Genomic DNA, 18,894 nt, shown 5'->3' on the forward strand with positions numbered 1-18,894 from the left:
CCTGTCACACTGAGTGATTATCCGTGCCACTTTTAGTTGTCATTTAGATCTCTCTGCGGTACTGCCATTGCTCTACTTGAGAAAAAAGATGAACTGCGACTCCCCAGAGAGACTGTTTCAATTCAAAGCCAATAAAAAGTAGGACACCAGTAGGACATCTGCAGCAAAAAGTGTGAAGTAAAGCTGCAGGCACCTGATTCAGGTGAGCAGTATGTGGCAGATATAGTAGTTTTTTAGTAAATCACCTGTGACATAGTATCAGTATCAGTCTGGCAAGTCTAGTTTCAATCAAGTTACCCTCCTTTCCCTTTGGATATACTGTAACAGGCTCTAAACAATGTCACTTTCTCATGTTTTGTAGGAACAGTCCTGTGTCCGAGTGCACCAAGGAGTCAGACTAAACTAGAAAAATGCTTGAGAACTGCCAGTCCATTTGATATTACACATTTCCAACAGCTTTTTCCTACAGGACACCGATGCCTATGGGTACGAGGTGAAGAATCAAAAAAGGGTTAGTTCATTATGTTAAACAGGACAAAAGGTGAGATGTAACACATTAGCAAAACAATTGTGTCATTCTGAGAGCTGCTGACCACTGCTGCCCTGAGCCTTTATTGTTATTATTATTATTATTATTATTATTAGTAGTAGTAGTAGTAATATTTTATTTTATTCTTTTTACTTTTTGTTGTTAAAATGTTTCTAATCACACTTTACATCAATTTTAAGTAAAGTAAAGGTTAAGTTATCCTGATACAATGGCCCAACATTCACCATAAACTAACATCTCTTAGAGTATTATCCTCCTGCTTCTATAATTATATACACTACTGTGCAAAAGTCTTGAGCTACTTGATTGTTTGTTTTTTATTGAAAAAAAATCTTCCTCCAGATTTAAGAATGAATATCTTCTTATGGACTCAAACAAGTTTTGCTGAAAAACTGAATATGGAACAAGCAAAGCTTAATACTAAACAATATATATATAATCGGTATATAACAGTTGGCCAGCTCTAATAATAATTTTGTATGGCTTTGCGGGCCAAATTAAATTAGGCTGCGGGCCAAATTTGGCAAGTTTGACACCTATGCTTTATATGATTAAATGATTCATAGGTCAGTGTTAAGTGGCTTAAAGAAACCCATTCCTCTGAAAATAGTCAGGTACAAAGACTAGAATGACAATGACTGGAAAGGCAAAAAATGTCCATAGAACTTTGAAAATCCTTTTCCTGTTGCTCAAGACCACTTAATACCACAAACAAACAAGTGAGAATCTGTTCCTTGGAGCAAAATATATAGAAACGAGATGTGACTCAGAACGTTTGCACAGGACTATATGGTAACAGACCTGAATGTGTTTAAAATTGAATAAAGAATGCATTTTATGTACCCCAAAGACACAAAAGCACACATTCAGTCAGCCCGTTAGTTTATGCAGAGTTTTGAGGACAAACTTGTAGGCATCACACAATACCATCAGGAAGGTGTTGACTGGTCCACAGGTATCCTCTCTCTTTTTTCAGTAAGACTGCAGCAGACGCTATGGCCCACACAGAGTTACTGTGTACACAGATACAAATACTTAACAGGTGGCACAACCACTACATCATGACTTGACTATTGCTTGTTTATCTGCATACAGATCCTTATATGACTTTACTGATGAATATGCTTTTAATAATAATGGATTGCATTTATATAACGCTTTTGGAGAACCTCAAAGCGCTTAACAATTCCACTATTCATTCATTCTCACATTCACACACTGGTGGAGGCAAGCTACAGTTGTAGCCACAGCTGCCCTGGGGCAGACTGACAGAAGCGAGGTTGCCATATCGCGCCATCGGCCCCTCTGACCATCACCAGTAGGCAGTAGGTGAAGTGTCTTGCCCAAGGACAAAACGACCGAGACTGTCCGAGCCAGGGCTTGAACCGGCAACCTTCCGATTACAAGACGAGCGGCCAACTCTTGAGCCACGATCGCCACACTGTTATGGGAATAGTGTATTATATTTTTGTACTATTGGATATTTTGCGAACTATAGTTGATTTATTAAATATAAATCAACACAGGGTTGCATATTTGCTCGATCAACTATGCTCCTATCACCGAGCAATACAGAGTTAGGATCAGAGAACTGATGGCAATCACACGCCAGAGAACATCTGTACAAGTTCCTGCAGCTGCTGTGCTACTGTCTCTTTAAATGGATCTTCCAGTCCGTTGCCCCGGTAACCCGGAAGCCTCACGCGCTCCATGCAGCATTGCCGAGAGTCCTTCCTGTTTTACAAAATTACAAGGAAGCAGCAACAACTGGATAGTCGCATACCCTGCTAATGGTGCGTGAGTCGAAATGAAAGTATGCATGCATCCGCTGTAAATAGCGGTTCCCTGCTCGATCCTCTCTGCTTCGTTTGGTTAAAATAAACGTCTAATAAAAACACGAATATCCTGCTGTACCCGCTCGCAGTGGTCCATCTAGGGGGCTGGCTCTTTTTCAGGGGATTTCTTTCTCACAGAGCATAAACAGATGTTTTCTGTTGTGGAGAAAATGACGGAGGAGTCAGAGAGAGTTATACGTGTGAAAATGAATGCCGCTTTTGTAGTAACTTCAGCGCAGTTTTAAAGGAAGAAGAATTTCTCTGTGTTTGCATATTTAACTCAGCTGTTGCACGTGTGCTAAGTGGGCAACACGACTTCCTCCATGTTTTATGGTATTATGGCTGACAGATAGCTGCAGTGTTGTGTTATTATAGAGTAACTAATCACTAATTCATTCTCTTTAAGAAACTGGGAGATTGTTGTGTTTACAGGAGAGCAGGACGGAGCAGTAACATCCCAAATGTTATGGCCTGCTGCAACCTTATAGGTGCAGCATGCTGTGACCCAATTGCTATTGTGGTCTTACAGAGGGCTGATACTGAGAAATATTTTTATATATGGTACTAACCTAACTCATGCCCAATTCTTGGTTTTATTCTTTTTATTGCGTCACTTGACAGGATTCACCTCAGTGATCACTGGGAGGAAAGGACCCATGCTCTCTCATTTTTGTGCTGCAACACCAGCCCTGTTCATATTGTGGATCATCATGGCCCAGGTTGCTGGCCAGGAAGATAGAGAGAAAACTACTGCACTCAAAGGTGAATTATTATTAATAATGATAACACTAATAAATAATCATTTAAGGAGAATTAGTAAAACAGAGGGAAACAGGCTTTACTTTTCTGAACCAAATTAAGGTCTTTTTCTTCTATTTTGACCTAACGGCAGGCACACCATCATTTCAGACTCAATACCACACAAATCAATAAGATTATGAGCTGTAATAAAATGTCTTTAAAAAATATATATATAATTAAATTATATATATATATAATTCTTAATTAAAAAGAACAAATAAAAAGCTTTCTTAAATGATGGGAAATAGTTTAAAAGCGTGGTTTAAAACAGTGGTTCTTTAAATGTAAGAAAGAGAGCCACTGCATTTAGGATGAGGACAGCTAGGGAGAAATATACAACTTAACATGCTATATTCTTTCTTTAGGGAAAATTAAAAACTTGCTGATGCTGTTATGCTGACCTTTACTGACTGACTCCATTTACTAAAAGTGATTAATTTTAGTAAATGAACCAAAACTATGAAAGTATGAATCAACTATAAAAATATATTCAAACTATAAAAATATGAATTGACTTGAAAGGACCAAAAGGTTTGGGCATCTGAGTTATACCCTACTGGGAGGAGGCCCAGGAGAAGTCCCCCAGGATGAGGTGGAGGAGGTGGCTGGGGTGAGGGAAGTCTGGGCTTCTCTGCTCAGACTGCTGCCCCCACGACCTGAACCTGGATAAGCATCAGAAAATGGATGGATGGTTGGATGGATCAACCTTGATTAATTTTATTGTTCAAGATGAATAAAAATCATGGTGTGTTCGGTGTGAACCTTTACCTTGCCAGTCATGTCAGAAGTAGTTTGAGAGCCCTTAAAGTGTAACAGTGACTGATCACCTTTATACTATGATGAAACCTTTTTATTCTGACTGGAGCCACCCTTCTCAGGGGTCAAGGAGTCACTTAATCGTTTTATAAAACTGCTGTGTAATGACACAGTGGTTCTTTGTTGAGTGTGCATGCATGGCCCCTTCTCCCTGGGTTGGTCATTCTAAATTGACCATACATTTGGCCTAGAGTGTCTTAACTCTATGTTAGTCCTCTTAGCAATTGTCCAGAGTGTACCCTGCTTCTTGCGACAGTTGGGATAGGCTCTGGTCCAACCGTGATTTTGAACTGGATAAGTGGAAGAAAATGGCATCACCCCAGTAGACTGCTGAATAACCACATGTCAGTTTTACACCTTACCAAGACATTTTATGGTATCTCTCTGTTAGGATATGTTAAACATTTGTCTCTTGAACTTAAAACTATACTTAATGTATATATTGCATGTATTGTATGTGAATGCTCTCTTTTCTACCCACTATACATCTTAATGATGATTTAAGAAGACCTTTTAGCTTAAACACGCATCTGTTGCTTCGTCATATGGGGATAATGAAAGTAAAATGTACATAGTGATTTCAACATTGTGGGAGAGAAACGGAGATTACAAAATGAATGTGTGGATTTTGTATAATGCAGATAAGTTGAAAAAACGGATGGATGGATGGAGTTTGTGTCATTGAAATAAAATCATTTGCTTTTTTCCCACAGATTTGCTGTCAAGAATAGACTTGGATGAACTGATGAAGAAAGATGAACCTCCTTTCACTTTCCCCAAAACCTTGGAGGAGTTTGAATATGCCTTTAATGAATGTGAGTGCATAGATTTACTTTTTAGAACAAAAGCCAAAAGTGTCATGATGAGCTCCACGGTTTGACCAGTTACACAAAGCCTGCTGCCGTAACAAAAAACACCAAATCCCATGACATCTAGAGATGTCAAAGATGACAAAGATTAGATGAGTTATGCTATTTTTTCTAGTCTACTCGTAGCCTTCTTTGCTGACACGTGCACAGTTCTGTAGTGTCATAGCGTCATGGATGAATCTGCATGGTCACAACAAATTGAATGGTACACTGACCTTCACACAGATCCCGATAAGAAAATTTAGATCACTCAAACCCAAGGGAGAGAGATACAGAAAGTTTCTCATTGCCATAAGTAACACTGCAGACAGCATAGACATAATTCTTTAACTGAGGTGAATGTGTTACATTTTATCTGGATTGAGGAAAAAACTCTGTAAGGTCTGGAAGTAAATTCCAGGGAAATATACAAGGCTCTGTCTTTCACGTGTCAGCTGTAGTGGTTTCCAATGAAGCCTTAAAATAAAGCAATGTGTGCTTGTAACTTTTTGTTGCAAACTGATGAAATCCACCAGTAAGCAAATTTTGTAAAAGTCAGGTCAGATTTGTGTTAAAAAAAAAAGAAGGTAATACTTTTTTCTGCCTTGATTTACTTCTTTTGTCGTCTTGTGATCCGTGAGATTAAACCTTAGAGTGCTAGATGGGTCATGGTCCTCAGGTTGGGGAACTGGAATCATTACCGTTCGCTTTTGTGTTATGTCAGCATTTTATATTTAATGACAATGTCTCTTTGAGCAAGTAAAGGTGTATGTCATTCAACATTAGAGTAAGGAGCAGAGCTGAAGCCAAAGTGGTGTGGGTGTAAATGATATGAAAGTCTCTTTAGGATTCTCTTGGCTTGCTTTAATCAAACCAGGTGGAGAAAAGGGGAAGAGCTGGAAAGGTAGTAGTGCTCGGGATTTTGGCTTAGTATTCCATTGTAGCCTTTTCCTCTCTCTCTCACCCTCTTTCTGTTCTCTGTCAGTGTCTCTACTGGCTGTCTGTCTGGCTGAGTGGGGGACATGTTGTGTACTCTACGGCCCGTCAGTAACCTACTCAGCCTTGCCCTCTGCCTGACGGAGCATTTGCATAACCTCGCTGTGCCTAAGAACAGAGACATGGAGACTTAGCCCCCACCGGCTATTATGCCAACACCCGCCAACCACTCTACCCCACCCGCAAGTCCCAGCTCAGTCTACCATGGAGGCAGAAACACATTCAGAGACTCTCCATCTCCTCTTCCTCCTCCTTCTGTCTCCTTTCATCCCTTTTTATATCCCTTCCTCTGTATTTCTCTATTTTCACATCCTGTGTAAAATCTCCAGCTGAAGAAGAGCTTGCTCTCTCTCTCACACACACACAGACACACACACACTGCGCAGCCCTACCAATCTGTATGTCTTGTCAGTTTCTACTCAGGCCTGTTTTTGAAGGATAGCATTTCTATTAAAGCCATGGTGGCCCTCAGGCAATGTCTCTAGTATGTCGACACACAGTCGCTCTGGCTTGCAGGCATTTATATAGCTGCTCTCGGGCTACTTTAGCCAGAGACAGGTGGAACAAAAATGTTAATTTGACCATGTAATGATGTGAATACAGAAGAGGCTGTGTACAATAGTTTGCAGGTATCTTAATCACTGAAGATGATGGCTTCATCTTGCTAGCCCTGCGGTTTTCCATTACTGGAAATCCAAGGTTATGTACACCTAATTAAGCGGCCAAATTGAGAACAGAATGCTAATTATGACAGAAAAAGAGGAGAAAAGTTGAGAAAATGTTATTCCTTTGAGAGGATGTGATGTGGGAGACGGTGGAGCTGATCACCCCCAGCCCATGCATGCACACACACAGACACACACGCACCTACACAGACACACACACACACCTTTGCTACTGTAGGATTTCATTATAGCTCCTCTTTTAGGAAGTAGTGTTTAGATCCTCACCCCTCCACGAATGCATAATTGATTTTTTTTTTTTCAAAGTACTTTTTGTGCACACTGCTTTATCCTAACTTCTTGTGTACCTCTCAGGCACAAATCTATTTTTTAATGCAAAGCGACACCGAACCTGCATTCAGGATTACAGGTTGTCTAACAAGTAACTATGAAAGCGAATGTTGTTATATACACGAGCTAGCAATGTACGATTTATCACATTGATAGAGGTGTGAAAATGGTGGCAATTTAGAAGGAAATGAAAAAAATGCGCATTCTTTTATCTTGCAAAGATTTATTTATTTATATCTTAGATGGTTTTTACGTTTTGCAATAATTGAGAAAATATGAGAGCCCCCTGGCTATTTGGGTTAAGTATGTGTACTTTTTGTGGCTTAGCTCTTGCAATTTTTGCAGTCATAAAGGTCAAAATTAAATTTAACACTGTTTAGTGTTTTATTGTGTTGTAGTGTCAACTGGAGGATCGATGGGCTCATTGCTAAGGTAGGGGTTCCACAGCCACATGAGGGTAATTGCTGAAAAAAGTAGATCCATTTCTGAACACTGTTTTTGTATCTTAGGACTGTTTTGCATTAAATACATCTTGAATATACTAAAAGCTCCCCTCGTTTCCTTGAATTATAATAAATCACTTAAGCATCGTTCCAAAGACTTTTCGTTTTCTCTGTCAATTCTTTTGTGTAGTAATGGCGGTGTGGCTTACTTGTAGCAATTTACGGCAGCGCAGATACTTAAGTGACACCTACTGTATTCCCACACCTGGTCCTCCTGGCTGGAGCTTCTGATCTGTGTGGGTTTTTGTGTGTGTGTAAGCTCTACTGCTTAGGGTGATTGGCTGATGCCCAGACAACATCCTCAAAGGAACTACGAGGAGCAGTTGTCGTTGTGCCTAATGCTTGCCAGCCGAACTTTCTCCCTTCATGCTCACACGCATACACAAAACATACTGAGAACCTTTCCCATACCCACTTTAGTCTTTGCTCTTGGAGATTTCAGGTGGAAAAGGCAGGGACAGAACTGTGGCCTGTCGCCAGAGTGAGCACTGAAGGAGAGGGAGATGGGCACTGTTAAAGAGGAAGGGGAGAGGCTTTTTAGATGAGTGAAGAGACAGAGAGAGGGAAAGAGAATTTTTACCATACCAGCTGTCCAGCTCTGGCCTGCCAGACAACCCAGAAGGCTGTTGGAGTCGTGACTGGAAGAATGCTGCTGCATCCATGGGCCTTGTACCTGCCAGATGGGGGGGATAAAAAATAAGCAGTAAAAAAAGTCAAGTTTAGTTTGGCAGGCAGATGTACGTTTTGATGTGCCGTCAAGAGCAGGGATTCGCCTACTTTACTTGCACGCTGTAATAGAAATAATAGAAAGGTATTGTTTATTATTATTACACGTCTCTTTTTGTCCCATTACATTTTTTTCCAACAGATGGCCAACTCCGCCATATAAAAACGGGTGAACCCTTTGTCTTCAATGCCAGGGAGGATCTCCACCGCTGGAACCAGAAACGCTATGAAGCTCTTGGAGAGGTAACACACTGCTTTTTCTGCTGGCCTGCCAGTTCATAGTATGCTTTATTATACTTCAGTTGGGCCATATTGATCAAGTTTGGCTTCAGCTGCTGAGCTTATTAGGATTATCTGTCTTGACTGGTGAGAAGATGTTGCACTGGTTGTTGTCTGTTTGGACAGCAAATAGGCTCAGACTGACACACAAAGCTATAGGCAACTAAAATACAGAATGTATTCTAAGCACTTCTTTAAGTAAGCACTTTGAACTTGCTCTACAAAGACAGGCGATAGAATCTACAGCCGCTGAGTATAATAAGTTTTTTGTTCACTTTACATTAAAAACATACACAGGGTGTATCAAAAAGCATAATCTAATTTTAAAAAAAAAGCTCATTTTATTAGCCATAAAAGCTTGTAGTAAATTTAAAAATTCTTTCTGAATATAAAGTTTTACATGTAAAACTTGTAGTGTTCAGAAGTGCTCAATGTGCCCCCCTCCAGACACATGGCACAGGTCCATATAATAGTCAAACCCGTCCCATACGTTTGTGAGGATTTCTAGAGTCCCTGCTGTTGGGATCCCACCTATCTGCAAACATGTGAAATTTACGAGTCCCCTGTTTTGATCTCCACCGGTAAACAGCTGTGCAATTAAAGCACTTTGAAATCGGGAAATTCTTTTTGATATACTCTCTGTATTAACAATGAACCTTAGCCTTTTTAAACCAACGCTAATGTTATCTCGTTTAAGCTAAAACAAAAATCTCACAATAGCATACTTTCACAACTTTCAGCCAACGGATTGTTGGCGTTGTGACATCACTACTTTAGGGAAATAATACTTTTAAGTTCAGTTTTTGTTGCTCAGTTAACGTTGGAGCTTGTTTTTCTAGCATTACGTAGTGAGGGACTCACATCATGATGTAAGCTTTCTGCCAAACCTAAAGCTGAACTTTGAGAAGCAACTTGAAAAAGGTATAGGTAGTCTCATTTTCTTCAGCTGATAATCATCCTTCTTTTTATGACTTTATTATTTCCTCTGACCTGAAAACATTATGCTTTGGTCCCTTTTAGGATATTGCTTTACACTACTCGCTGTAAAAACAAAGTTATTAGGTTCGAAACATGGAAGTCTGGCACCCTGTAGATTCACACTCCTTTTACTGCTTTTCATGATCTTGTACAAATGAATTCATATTTTTATTATATTTCTCAGCATGACTAAAGACTTGTCTTTAAGTTGAATCAATTGTATTTATTTTTAAGAATCTTGATTTTATAACTGTGATGAAGCCTTTGTGATGATATTTTTTTTCATTTTCTCTGATCATTGCACGGTTTCACCTTAGAGTGAATTTGCTGGTGTATCGACTCCTGGAAAGATTGTGGTATTGTGTTAACAGACATCCGAATGCTCCACACCAGCAAACTGGCCACACTTCTCCATTTAAAGACGTGGTCACACTTCCTGATAATCAGTTCATCAAGTGCATTTGATTTGTGGCACCTGGCTCCTACTTACCCTCTTAATTGGGGTGGCTGTGGCTCAGGAGGTAGAGCAGGTCCTCTTCTAATTGGAAGGTTGGTAGGTTCGATCCCTAGCTGCTCCAGTCTACATGCCAGAGTGTCCTTGGGCAAGATACTGAATGCCGAGTTGTGCCCAATGGATTCAGAGTATAAATGTATACAAATAGATAGGAGCGGGTAGTGTTAAATACTGCTTGTGTGAATGTGTATGTAAATATGTGGTGTGTTGGATAAGCAGAGTGTACTTCGTTTTTCACCGACCTCCATAGTGTCATATGAAAACTTTTTTTTCATATGACTGCGTATAAATGTTAAGTGGTCATTAAAAATGCTCTCAAGTATGATTTGTTACCCAGACCTTCCAAACAACACTGTGTATATCTGTGCAAGTAGATCACAGCCTCTCACTCAACTGCGTAGCCACAGAGAGCAGTTTGTTTATGGTGGGAGAGGAGACTTTACACTCATCTGTAGGTTTCGGTGACTGTTTGTCCAAAAAGTCACTAGATGTGTCACTAGGTACTTAAAGGCACCTTTTGTAAAATCTCACCACTAGATGTGAGCAGTTTGCAGTCAGCTGAATTCTGTTTTCTCACCCCTCCCAATTCAAAATACAAAATACATCTGTACTAAGTGTAGACTGTCAGTCTGCTGTTTATCTCAGCTGTCATTATGTGTCCACGTCTATTTACTTCGGGGGAAGCTATAAAACTTTGTGAATGGAGCTCGATACAAGTTGACGAGTCAGTAAAGTTCATGGCTGTTCAATGACAGCAATACTGAGGTGAGTTGTTGAAGATATCCTGAGCTTTTTTATCGGCAACTGTTGAGCTGTTAGCTGCTGTTAGCCTTTGTTAGCTGCTGTTAGCTTGACACTATTGGGCTTGGACAGTTAGCAAAGAGGAGGAAGAGAATGACATGATATGTCAGTCGCGTTGTCTATTTCTGTTTTCACTTCTTTGGTGAAGGGGACCTCTTCTCAGATGTTAAAACATCGATATGATCCTTCATATCGTAGAGTCTGATGATGCAGACCCGAATTAAAATGAATGTTCTCTTCTCCTCTGTCTGTGTCGTACTACGCATGTGGCCAGTCTCTAGCCACATACATAAAATGCAGAGAGGTGTAATGATAGTGTCCATCTCAGTCACTGTATTTTCAGATGGTGGGGCAACATGGCGGCTTTCACAAACTGGTGTCTGCTCCTATGCATTTCTAAGATCCATAGGAGTATTTCTAATTACACACTAATAATTGTATATTTATGAATACAATTTTATTTTTTCTGTTAAATAAACTAAAAAAAACTGACAGTACCTTTGAAAGAATTTTGCTTTAACGAAAGGCATTATTTAAGCAGAGCTCAATATTTTCTGTGGAGCTCTTTGATGCACCTTTTTTGGATATACAGAATATTTTTTCTGTATATCCAAACATACACCATTATAAAGTTCACCTCTAATTCACTCCCACTGTTCCACAACATACAATATGCATTAAGATAATGAGACAAATGTTCTTTTGTAATCTTTTTCTTTTTTTTCTTTTTGTAATTTGCATTCCCTACTATGTTGCTTTTAATTGTTGTGAACATTCTTTGAAGTTCAAAGCAAAGTGATAGACCTGTTTGTGGGATTACCTGTTTTTTTTTTTTATGCTGTATACAGTAGCTCCTTTGAGAGCCGTCTGTAAATCCCCCCCCCCCCCCCCCCCCCTCTTCTTTTGAATGCTTGGGCGCTATCTACCAGCATCTAAAGAGGATGTAGAAACAAACATTTGGTAGCAGGAAAGCAAAGGCCCAGAAAGAACACACAGATATTTAAACCAGCTGAACTCGAGCATCTGAGGGGGGCCAAGCATTCAGATGAAGCAAATAATCATCAAGCACAATGTATGCAAATTTTATTCATCCTGTGATTAAAAAAAATTGACAGTTATATCTTCTTCAGAGAAGGAGAAAGGAAATAGTGTCAATCCCTGTTGATGTGAGCTTGTGTAATGAGAACAAATACTGTATGAGTTGTGCTTCGGGAGATTAACTGGCTAAGAAGAAAGGAGCACTACCTGAATAAGCAATATTATCTGTCTGTTGTTTTTAGGCCACAGATGATTCAAGAAAATGAATACTGTACCTCTCATACAGCTTTGCAAGTACAAATGCATTGTTTTTGCTGGGAAGAAATATGCTCCATTATAAATAGACACAACTACTGAATTGTATGCCTTTGGTTGTAAAAGTAGGTTATGGTGCTTAGTCAGCCTCTTTATGTGTGGGTTTAAGGATGTGCGTGTGTGTATGTGTGTGTGTACAAAGCCATACCTGTATGCTTATTTATGCAACTGTATAGCCAATGCATGCAAATGTATTTCTCCTTGAATTCTTACTGCATGCTGTTGTTTGTTTGTGTAGTCGTTTCTTTCAACACTATCATCCTGTTCTTTATGTCAGACAGAAGACTTTTTGCAGATGTCATGAGGGTAAATGTGGAACAACACTCTATGCAGACAGCTCTGTTATAAGCCAACTCCACTCCACAACACACCCTAATGCCCTCTATCAGCCAGCCACCTGAGACGGTCTGAGAACTAGCTACATTCAGCCCAAGAGCTGTGTAAGATGGCACAAGGACATGGGTGCATGTGTTTGCCCCTGGCAGTGTGAATAGAATAGCTTCATCATTGCCCCCTAATGTTCAATCAAATTCCTTTCTCTCCCTCCCTTTCTCCATGCCTCTGTCCATTTCTCCCTCTCTCCTTTCTTTCTTCCTTTTACCATCACTGTATGCTCACAGTTCTGCATTTTGCGTGGAGGACTCCTTGTATGTGCACGTGCATTCGTGTGTCTGTGTGCGCGGAGGCGGGAGGGTGGCGGCTGTATTGTCAGACACATCACAGCACCAGATGTCCAATTTGCACTTCAGCCTCGTCTGAATGGAGGGACAGATAGAAAGAGGGAGAACGAGAATGTTGGTGTGATGGCCTCCAAGCAAAAGAAAGAGATGGGAACAAAATTTTGGTTGAGCACAAGAGCAGCAAATAATTTTTGATGTATAAAAAAATCATTCCGAATTTCTGCCATATAATGATGGTATTATGTAGAGAGATTTGCAGATGGTATGTGAGAGAAGTTCCACCAGTCCACTTTGTTCGGAGACCACTGGTCATATTTCTCTGCATATGAGTGAGGGGGGGAAATACGTGCCTGGGCTGTGGTTCCAAAATCAAGAAATGCTACATAAGGTTAGATAGCGCCCTGATTTTTAGATCTAGTAAAATAAATGAAATACTTATAGTACGCTATATAGCAGACTTTTAGTAGAAGGTTATTCCTCAGATCCATAAATTGAAAACCTTTAAATGTACTCAAGAAGCATCTGTTTATTAATAATATGAACTATGTTTTGTAAGGGAAGCTAGGTTATTCTGTACAGATAGGACTGGAGAAACCCACCTGAAAACCCCACACACTACTGGTATAGTGACATTTCCCATTTTTGGCTCTCAGTGTTATCATTATGGCATATTACGGCTTAATAAAGAGTGGGCTATCTGTGCAATGTTATTCAATGCAGCAGGGTCACCTCAGCCTGTGTAGGTGTCAGTTGTAGTCTAATTCCAGTGATTTGGTGATGAATCTCTCTGATAGGAGACAAGCATAGGGTCTGGCCCAGATGGAGCTCTATTAAGCTGTTAATAAATGAGGATTCTTCTCTGCTCTGTCTGCATCTGTCGAATGGAAGGCAGTCACAAATTTGTAAACACACACACACACAGTCAGAATATTATAATGAAGTAAAGCTAGCCAGATGGCTGAATTAGAGAGCTGTCTCTCTCTCCCTCTCCCCCTCTCTCGCTCTCTCTCTTTCTCATTTTCTCACTGTCTCTTTATCTCTCTCTCTCTTGTCTCATACAATATCTACAGTCCCTCTGTTATCTTTTTTTCTCCTCCTGTCTCACTCTGTTTCCACATTATGGATATTGGTTGTCATATTGGCGACTTGCTAGCCAAGGTTTCGGGCACTGGTGCTAGAACAAGTGAAGGGTATAAAATGCGTGGTACAAAAGTCTGAGACCAAATGTGAAGATACTTTTAAATGGCATTAATTATTTATAATTAGAAATCATGATATGAGCTGTGATCTGAAATTAAAATTCAATCTTTGAAAAAATGTCTTAGTATTTAATTACATAATGTGCTTGAGATAGGCCTGTGTGCAAAATCCATGTTTTCCAGTATGATTGCTTTTTGTGGTGTCAGGAAAGCTCGCTGTCCCTGCATATTTTCCCTTGTGTTGAGCTCAGGTGTGTGTAAATGCCTCTTTTGTTTTTTCTCTTTGTTTTCTTTTTGGCCTTCACATACTTCTTGAAAACCTGCGAGGTTTGTTTTGGGTTATTATCCTGCATCATTATAAATCCCGCTGCGCAAATATTCAATAAGAAGGTATAACAGGTTTCTAACAAAAAACTGTAGTCAGCCAAAAGAAAATCTTTGGTGATTATAATTGTACCTAGTCTTAATCCAATGAAATTGTTCAGTGGGTGGGTTAATATCTGGATTAATTTAATCTAACACAGTGTGTGAATTGCACTGTACATACTGTCTTGGGTCTGTGAACTTGTAACTTTGGCTACCATAATAATATTAGAGAAACAAATACAGCGTTGTTGTGTTCAGCACTGACATCCTAACACTAGCAAATTAACCTGCTGTTTTAAATCATGTTGACTACTGAACTGTTATTTGCAAACTTTTATATAGTGTAAAAATTTGCAAATAAGTGTAAAAGTGTAAAATAGTGTAAAAGTGTTTTTGCCTCTAAATTTTAACGAGACAATTTCTGTGACACAGTGTGACATAATAATGTTTAAAAAACAAAGGAAGGAGACAAAAATTGTGGAGGTGTTCAAAGAACAGAGCTTGAATATTACTCATACAATAAATCTGCGCTCAACAATGTGGAATGTTTTCCCCCACATCTCCTTTATATTTAGCCTGCTTGAAGTGTTTGGCCTTTGATTTTACTGCTTGTCCTTTGAGAGTAATGGTAGATGCCCCTTATCTTAAAGTACTTTTGCTGATGAAAGTTATGATTAAATTGCTGTACCTTTAATAACTGGCCGTCAGTCTAGAGTGTAGCCTGCCTTTTTCTCAGTCTCAGTCCTCCCAGAAAATAGGCATTATTCCCAAATTGTTGAGCTATGCTCTGCTGGAGTTACTGTATACCCAGTCATGTTGCTGACCTGTTGCCAGTTAAACAAGTTACCTGTGAGATATTGCATCTTTGTTTTTTAACACTACCCAACCTTTGTAATCAAATTCTTTGACAGTGTTTTTGAAAATACACTGAGAAACTACTCTTTTAGTTTTACTCTAGTCTTCAAAGAGCATCCAAAGAAAAAAGCAGTCATATACTTGACTTATTTTGAGAAGTAGGGAAGTAGTGGTGTAATAAGAAATATTATTTACTATTAACTGGATTCACAGGCTATTCAATCAGATGTTTTATTTTACATTTTTGTTCTGTTAAACAAACTTTGAAGCATTCTTTCCCCATTTTGAACAAGAAATGGATTATGTTCTTTGCTTTTAGAGGTTCTTTGAGTTACCCATAAAAAGTCATTGAGCAGTCATTAAGTGTTGCATCCAGCCAATGATGGAAACCCTGGAGACAGGCTTCCATACTGTACTTAAAGCACCAGGAGGCCCCATAACAGTTGTGGACCATTTTGTTGGGAAGCTAATGGGATCTCTCTAAAGAGGAACTATAAATGACAGCTGTCTGCCCTGAGCCACCGACTGCCATCACGTATCCATTCCCAAAACACTTTAAAACTGCTGCTGCAGCTTTTGTGAGAGCACGAAGGAGGAAGCAGACACATCCAGACAAAAAAAAAAAATGGTTGCAAGGAGTGGGTGAGGTGGATTTGAGTTGATGAAAGAAAAGGGAATTGGGCAGGGGATGGGGGTGGGGGTGGAAGGGCTGTTGGGGAAAAGACAGGAGAGCTGTTAGTTACAGCAAAGACATCTGTCGCTGCTGCCGACACCCACCGAGGCATACAATACCTTAGTTTGAATTAGCCCTCTGCCGACTTCTCAGTTAACACCTGAGGAGGTCATTATGATGCCATTAGGATGAGCAGTGCAGGGAGGGCAGAGAGGAGTGAGAGAGAGGGATATCCACGCTAAGTGTAAACAGTCTGTCTGTCTGTGTCTGAGAACTTTCTCTTCCCCTGGAGAGCCCTCTCTCCTCTGACAGAAGAATGACAGAGACCTCATGGGAATTACAGCATTCTCCCTCTCTGTCTCTCTCTCCCTCTGTCTCTCTCTCTTTGTTTCCCACGCGGACTGACAGATCACAAATTCACAGCAATAGGGCCTATTTTAATACATTTTCTGTTGGTACATGAGGCTGACTTAAAATAAACAACCTTTCTATTGCCTCACGCTCACTCTCATTTTCACAGTATCTCTCTTTCTGAGTATGCTTTGCTGTTGTTGCCGCTGTTGTTGTGCTGCATTGTTCAGGGGGATTTTCTTCTTTTTTTCTCCCCTCTTTTTCTTCCTTTCCTCTATTCTCTGGAGAAGAAGGAATGCTTTTCTGGGTGCAGTCAGTGATACGGCACGGAGCAGCTCTTTCAGTTTCATTATATAAACAGCTTTGATGCCTCTTCTTGCTCTCTGGTTTCTATGGCTAAGTGGCTTTGGGAGAGGGCTCTGGACTAGAGAGACAAGAGGCATGTGTGCTTCTGCTTCGGTTTCATGTGTATGTGTGTATACAGTATGTGTCTCTGTCTTTACTATGTCCTCACACGTGCCTTCTTCCACTTAAATATAGTTTTGCAGATGAAGAAGTGTGGCCTCAGTGGCCTCAGTAAGTGTTACAAATGTTTCTAATTACATTGTTTTAACTTCCTGAAACTGGCTCTCAAACTTAAACTCTGGATTATTTAAAGGTTGAGACTGAAAAACAGCTAAAAATATGTTATTAAAAAATAATTAATACATACAAACAAATTGTATTTCATGATTTTGTCTGTGGGCTAATTTTAGATTATGACATTCTTTTGCTTCCTTGTTATAACCCCAGTTTTTGTTCCCTTTGCACTGAGCATCAAAACCATTTCCTGCTTAATCACTGTCGTCCTCTCGCTCCGATCCTTCTTTTCTCTTAATATTTGCTTTGCTTTCCCTTATTCCTGTTCCTCCTCTTCCTGTCTTGGTTCTCTTACTCCCAATATTTGTTATTTTGTGTTTCTGGGAAGATTGAGCTGCTTATTGCCCCAGGTGCGGTCAGCCAAACCAGGCATGACTGTTGCAATCAGTGGGAGAACACACACACACACACACACACACACACACACACACACACACACACACACACACACACACACACACACACACACACACACACACACACTTAATGTGGGAGGTCCTCTTCTCTGTGAGGAGTTTAAGAGTATATCTACTTGCAGCCACGATGGTCTTCATTAAGACCTTGGCGTGGTGTTTGTTTGTGAGCGATGAGGAGACTGTTATGGGGATGACCAGGAGTTTGCGAGGAGCTGATGTCACTGCCCACCCACTTAAGGGCCTCTTATCAAGGCCATGCACTGCACTGTTCTCTCTCTCTCCCACATCCCCTCTTCAATTACCCCTTCTCCTCTCAGCTGTTCACCGCTGTGGGAGCTGGCACGAGACTATGTGTCCTGGGGATTTCTTCACATCCCTCCCTTCATGTCTTCTTTCTTTCCTCCTGCTGAGCTTCCTTCTAAGTCCCTTCCTTCCTCTCTGATCCCCCTCTTCATGGTTCATCACCGCAATGCTTCCTCTACACAAACCACAGACATAGAGGCGACCTCGTACTCCAAAGATTGTCCCAGGATCTGCGTATATTTATCACAGGCATGTGGAAAGTTTGTTTTATTAGTATAATTTATCATCATTTACATTCTGTCTGAGTTTGTTTCTCTGAAGGCTGAAAAAAAAAACCCCAAGTAAAGGGTGCAGATACAAATGTTTTGCAAACTGACACACTTGTGTGTGTCCCTGAAGATAACATCATGTAGTGTGGGACTTTGACCTCAACCTTTTACAATAGTCTAAACTAATGTAATTTAAACCTGCGCTGACATTTAAAATAATGCTGTGCCTGTGTCTTGTTAGCCTGATAATACAAGCGAATTGCAGATAAAAAGATCATGGTAGCATTTGTGGCAGTGAAACCTATTGATTTCACTCCCATAAACATGCTTCTGTGTTTCTCCATCTCATTCCCTTGCTTCCCCTCTCTTTGTGTGTCTTAATATTACTTGCCAAATCAGTTCCTCGTGCTTGTCTTATCGTCTGATGCTGACAATGTAGACACTCAGAGTTGCATCCTGCAGGCATTTTCATTAAAGCACTAATACACATTGGTAATTAGGTGACAAAGAGGCCTCTCTTATTGTACTGATCAGCTGCTGAGACGTAGTCCTCGGAGGCCGGCACAGAAGTAGGTTGCCTGTGTATGTGCGTGTTTCAGTGTGTATCCAGTCTGTGCCATTGTTACTAAGGAATTCGGATGTTGTGTGGTGGCACTGTCCCTCTTTAGCTCTTATTGGATCTTGACATTATAAACTAAAGAGAATTGATACGATGACCCAGCAGTCCATTGAATATTATTTTCCTATTTATAATCTACATTATCTTTTATGAGTGGAAACATATTCATGCAGTGAAACTCTTGCATTTCCCCGCACACACATTTTTTCTCCTTTCCCTATTCCCCATCACTCTCTCTTCTTATTTTATATCAGATGTTTCTTGAGCCACCTGAGGCACAGAACAAATAACATGCTGCAAATGAAATTTCCTGTGAAGCTTATTGATGTCATTAAACACTAGCATACTGAGGCCCAGAATCATTTTAGTCTTCATCAGACCAGCTGACATTTTAGTGAATTAGCTGTGAGGTTCTGTGGGGGTGAGGTGGGCTTGTTTTAGCTCCTCTACCACCACCCTCCCATAGGGTCAAATGGTAGAATCAATGATTTCATTTGGTCTGTCTGCTGGC

At 40.2% G+C, this 18,894-nt stretch overlaps 1 protein-coding gene across 1 annotated transcript in view; it reads left to right on the forward strand.

Moving 5' to 3' along the window:
- Positions 1 to 2,254: 2,254 nt before the first annotated feature.
- Positions 2,255 to 18,894, forward strand: part of arb2a (ARB2 cotranscriptional regulator A) — a 163,308-nt gene continuing 146,668 nt past the window's right edge. Inside the window, exons 1-4 of the mRNA XM_085425261.1 lie at positions 2,255 to 2,343; positions 3,007 to 3,147; positions 4,716 to 4,817; positions 8,231 to 8,331. Of these exons, the coding sequence (XP_085281387.1) occupies positions 3,042 to 3,147; positions 4,716 to 4,817; positions 8,231 to 8,331 (309 nt within the window). The 5' untranslated portion in view covers positions 2,255 to 2,343; positions 3,007 to 3,041. The remainder of the gene's footprint in view (positions 2,344 to 3,006; positions 3,148 to 4,715; positions 4,818 to 8,230; positions 8,332 to 18,894) is intronic.

Source organism: Rhamphochromis longiceps, linkage group LG12, assembly GCF_057381845.1.
Source record: "Rhamphochromis longiceps isolate RC_006_pf linkage group LG12, R_longiceps_female_GT1.1, whole genome shotgun sequence".
Taxonomy (NCBI): domain Eukaryota; kingdom Metazoa; phylum Chordata; class Actinopteri; order Cichliformes; family Cichlidae; genus Rhamphochromis; species Rhamphochromis longiceps.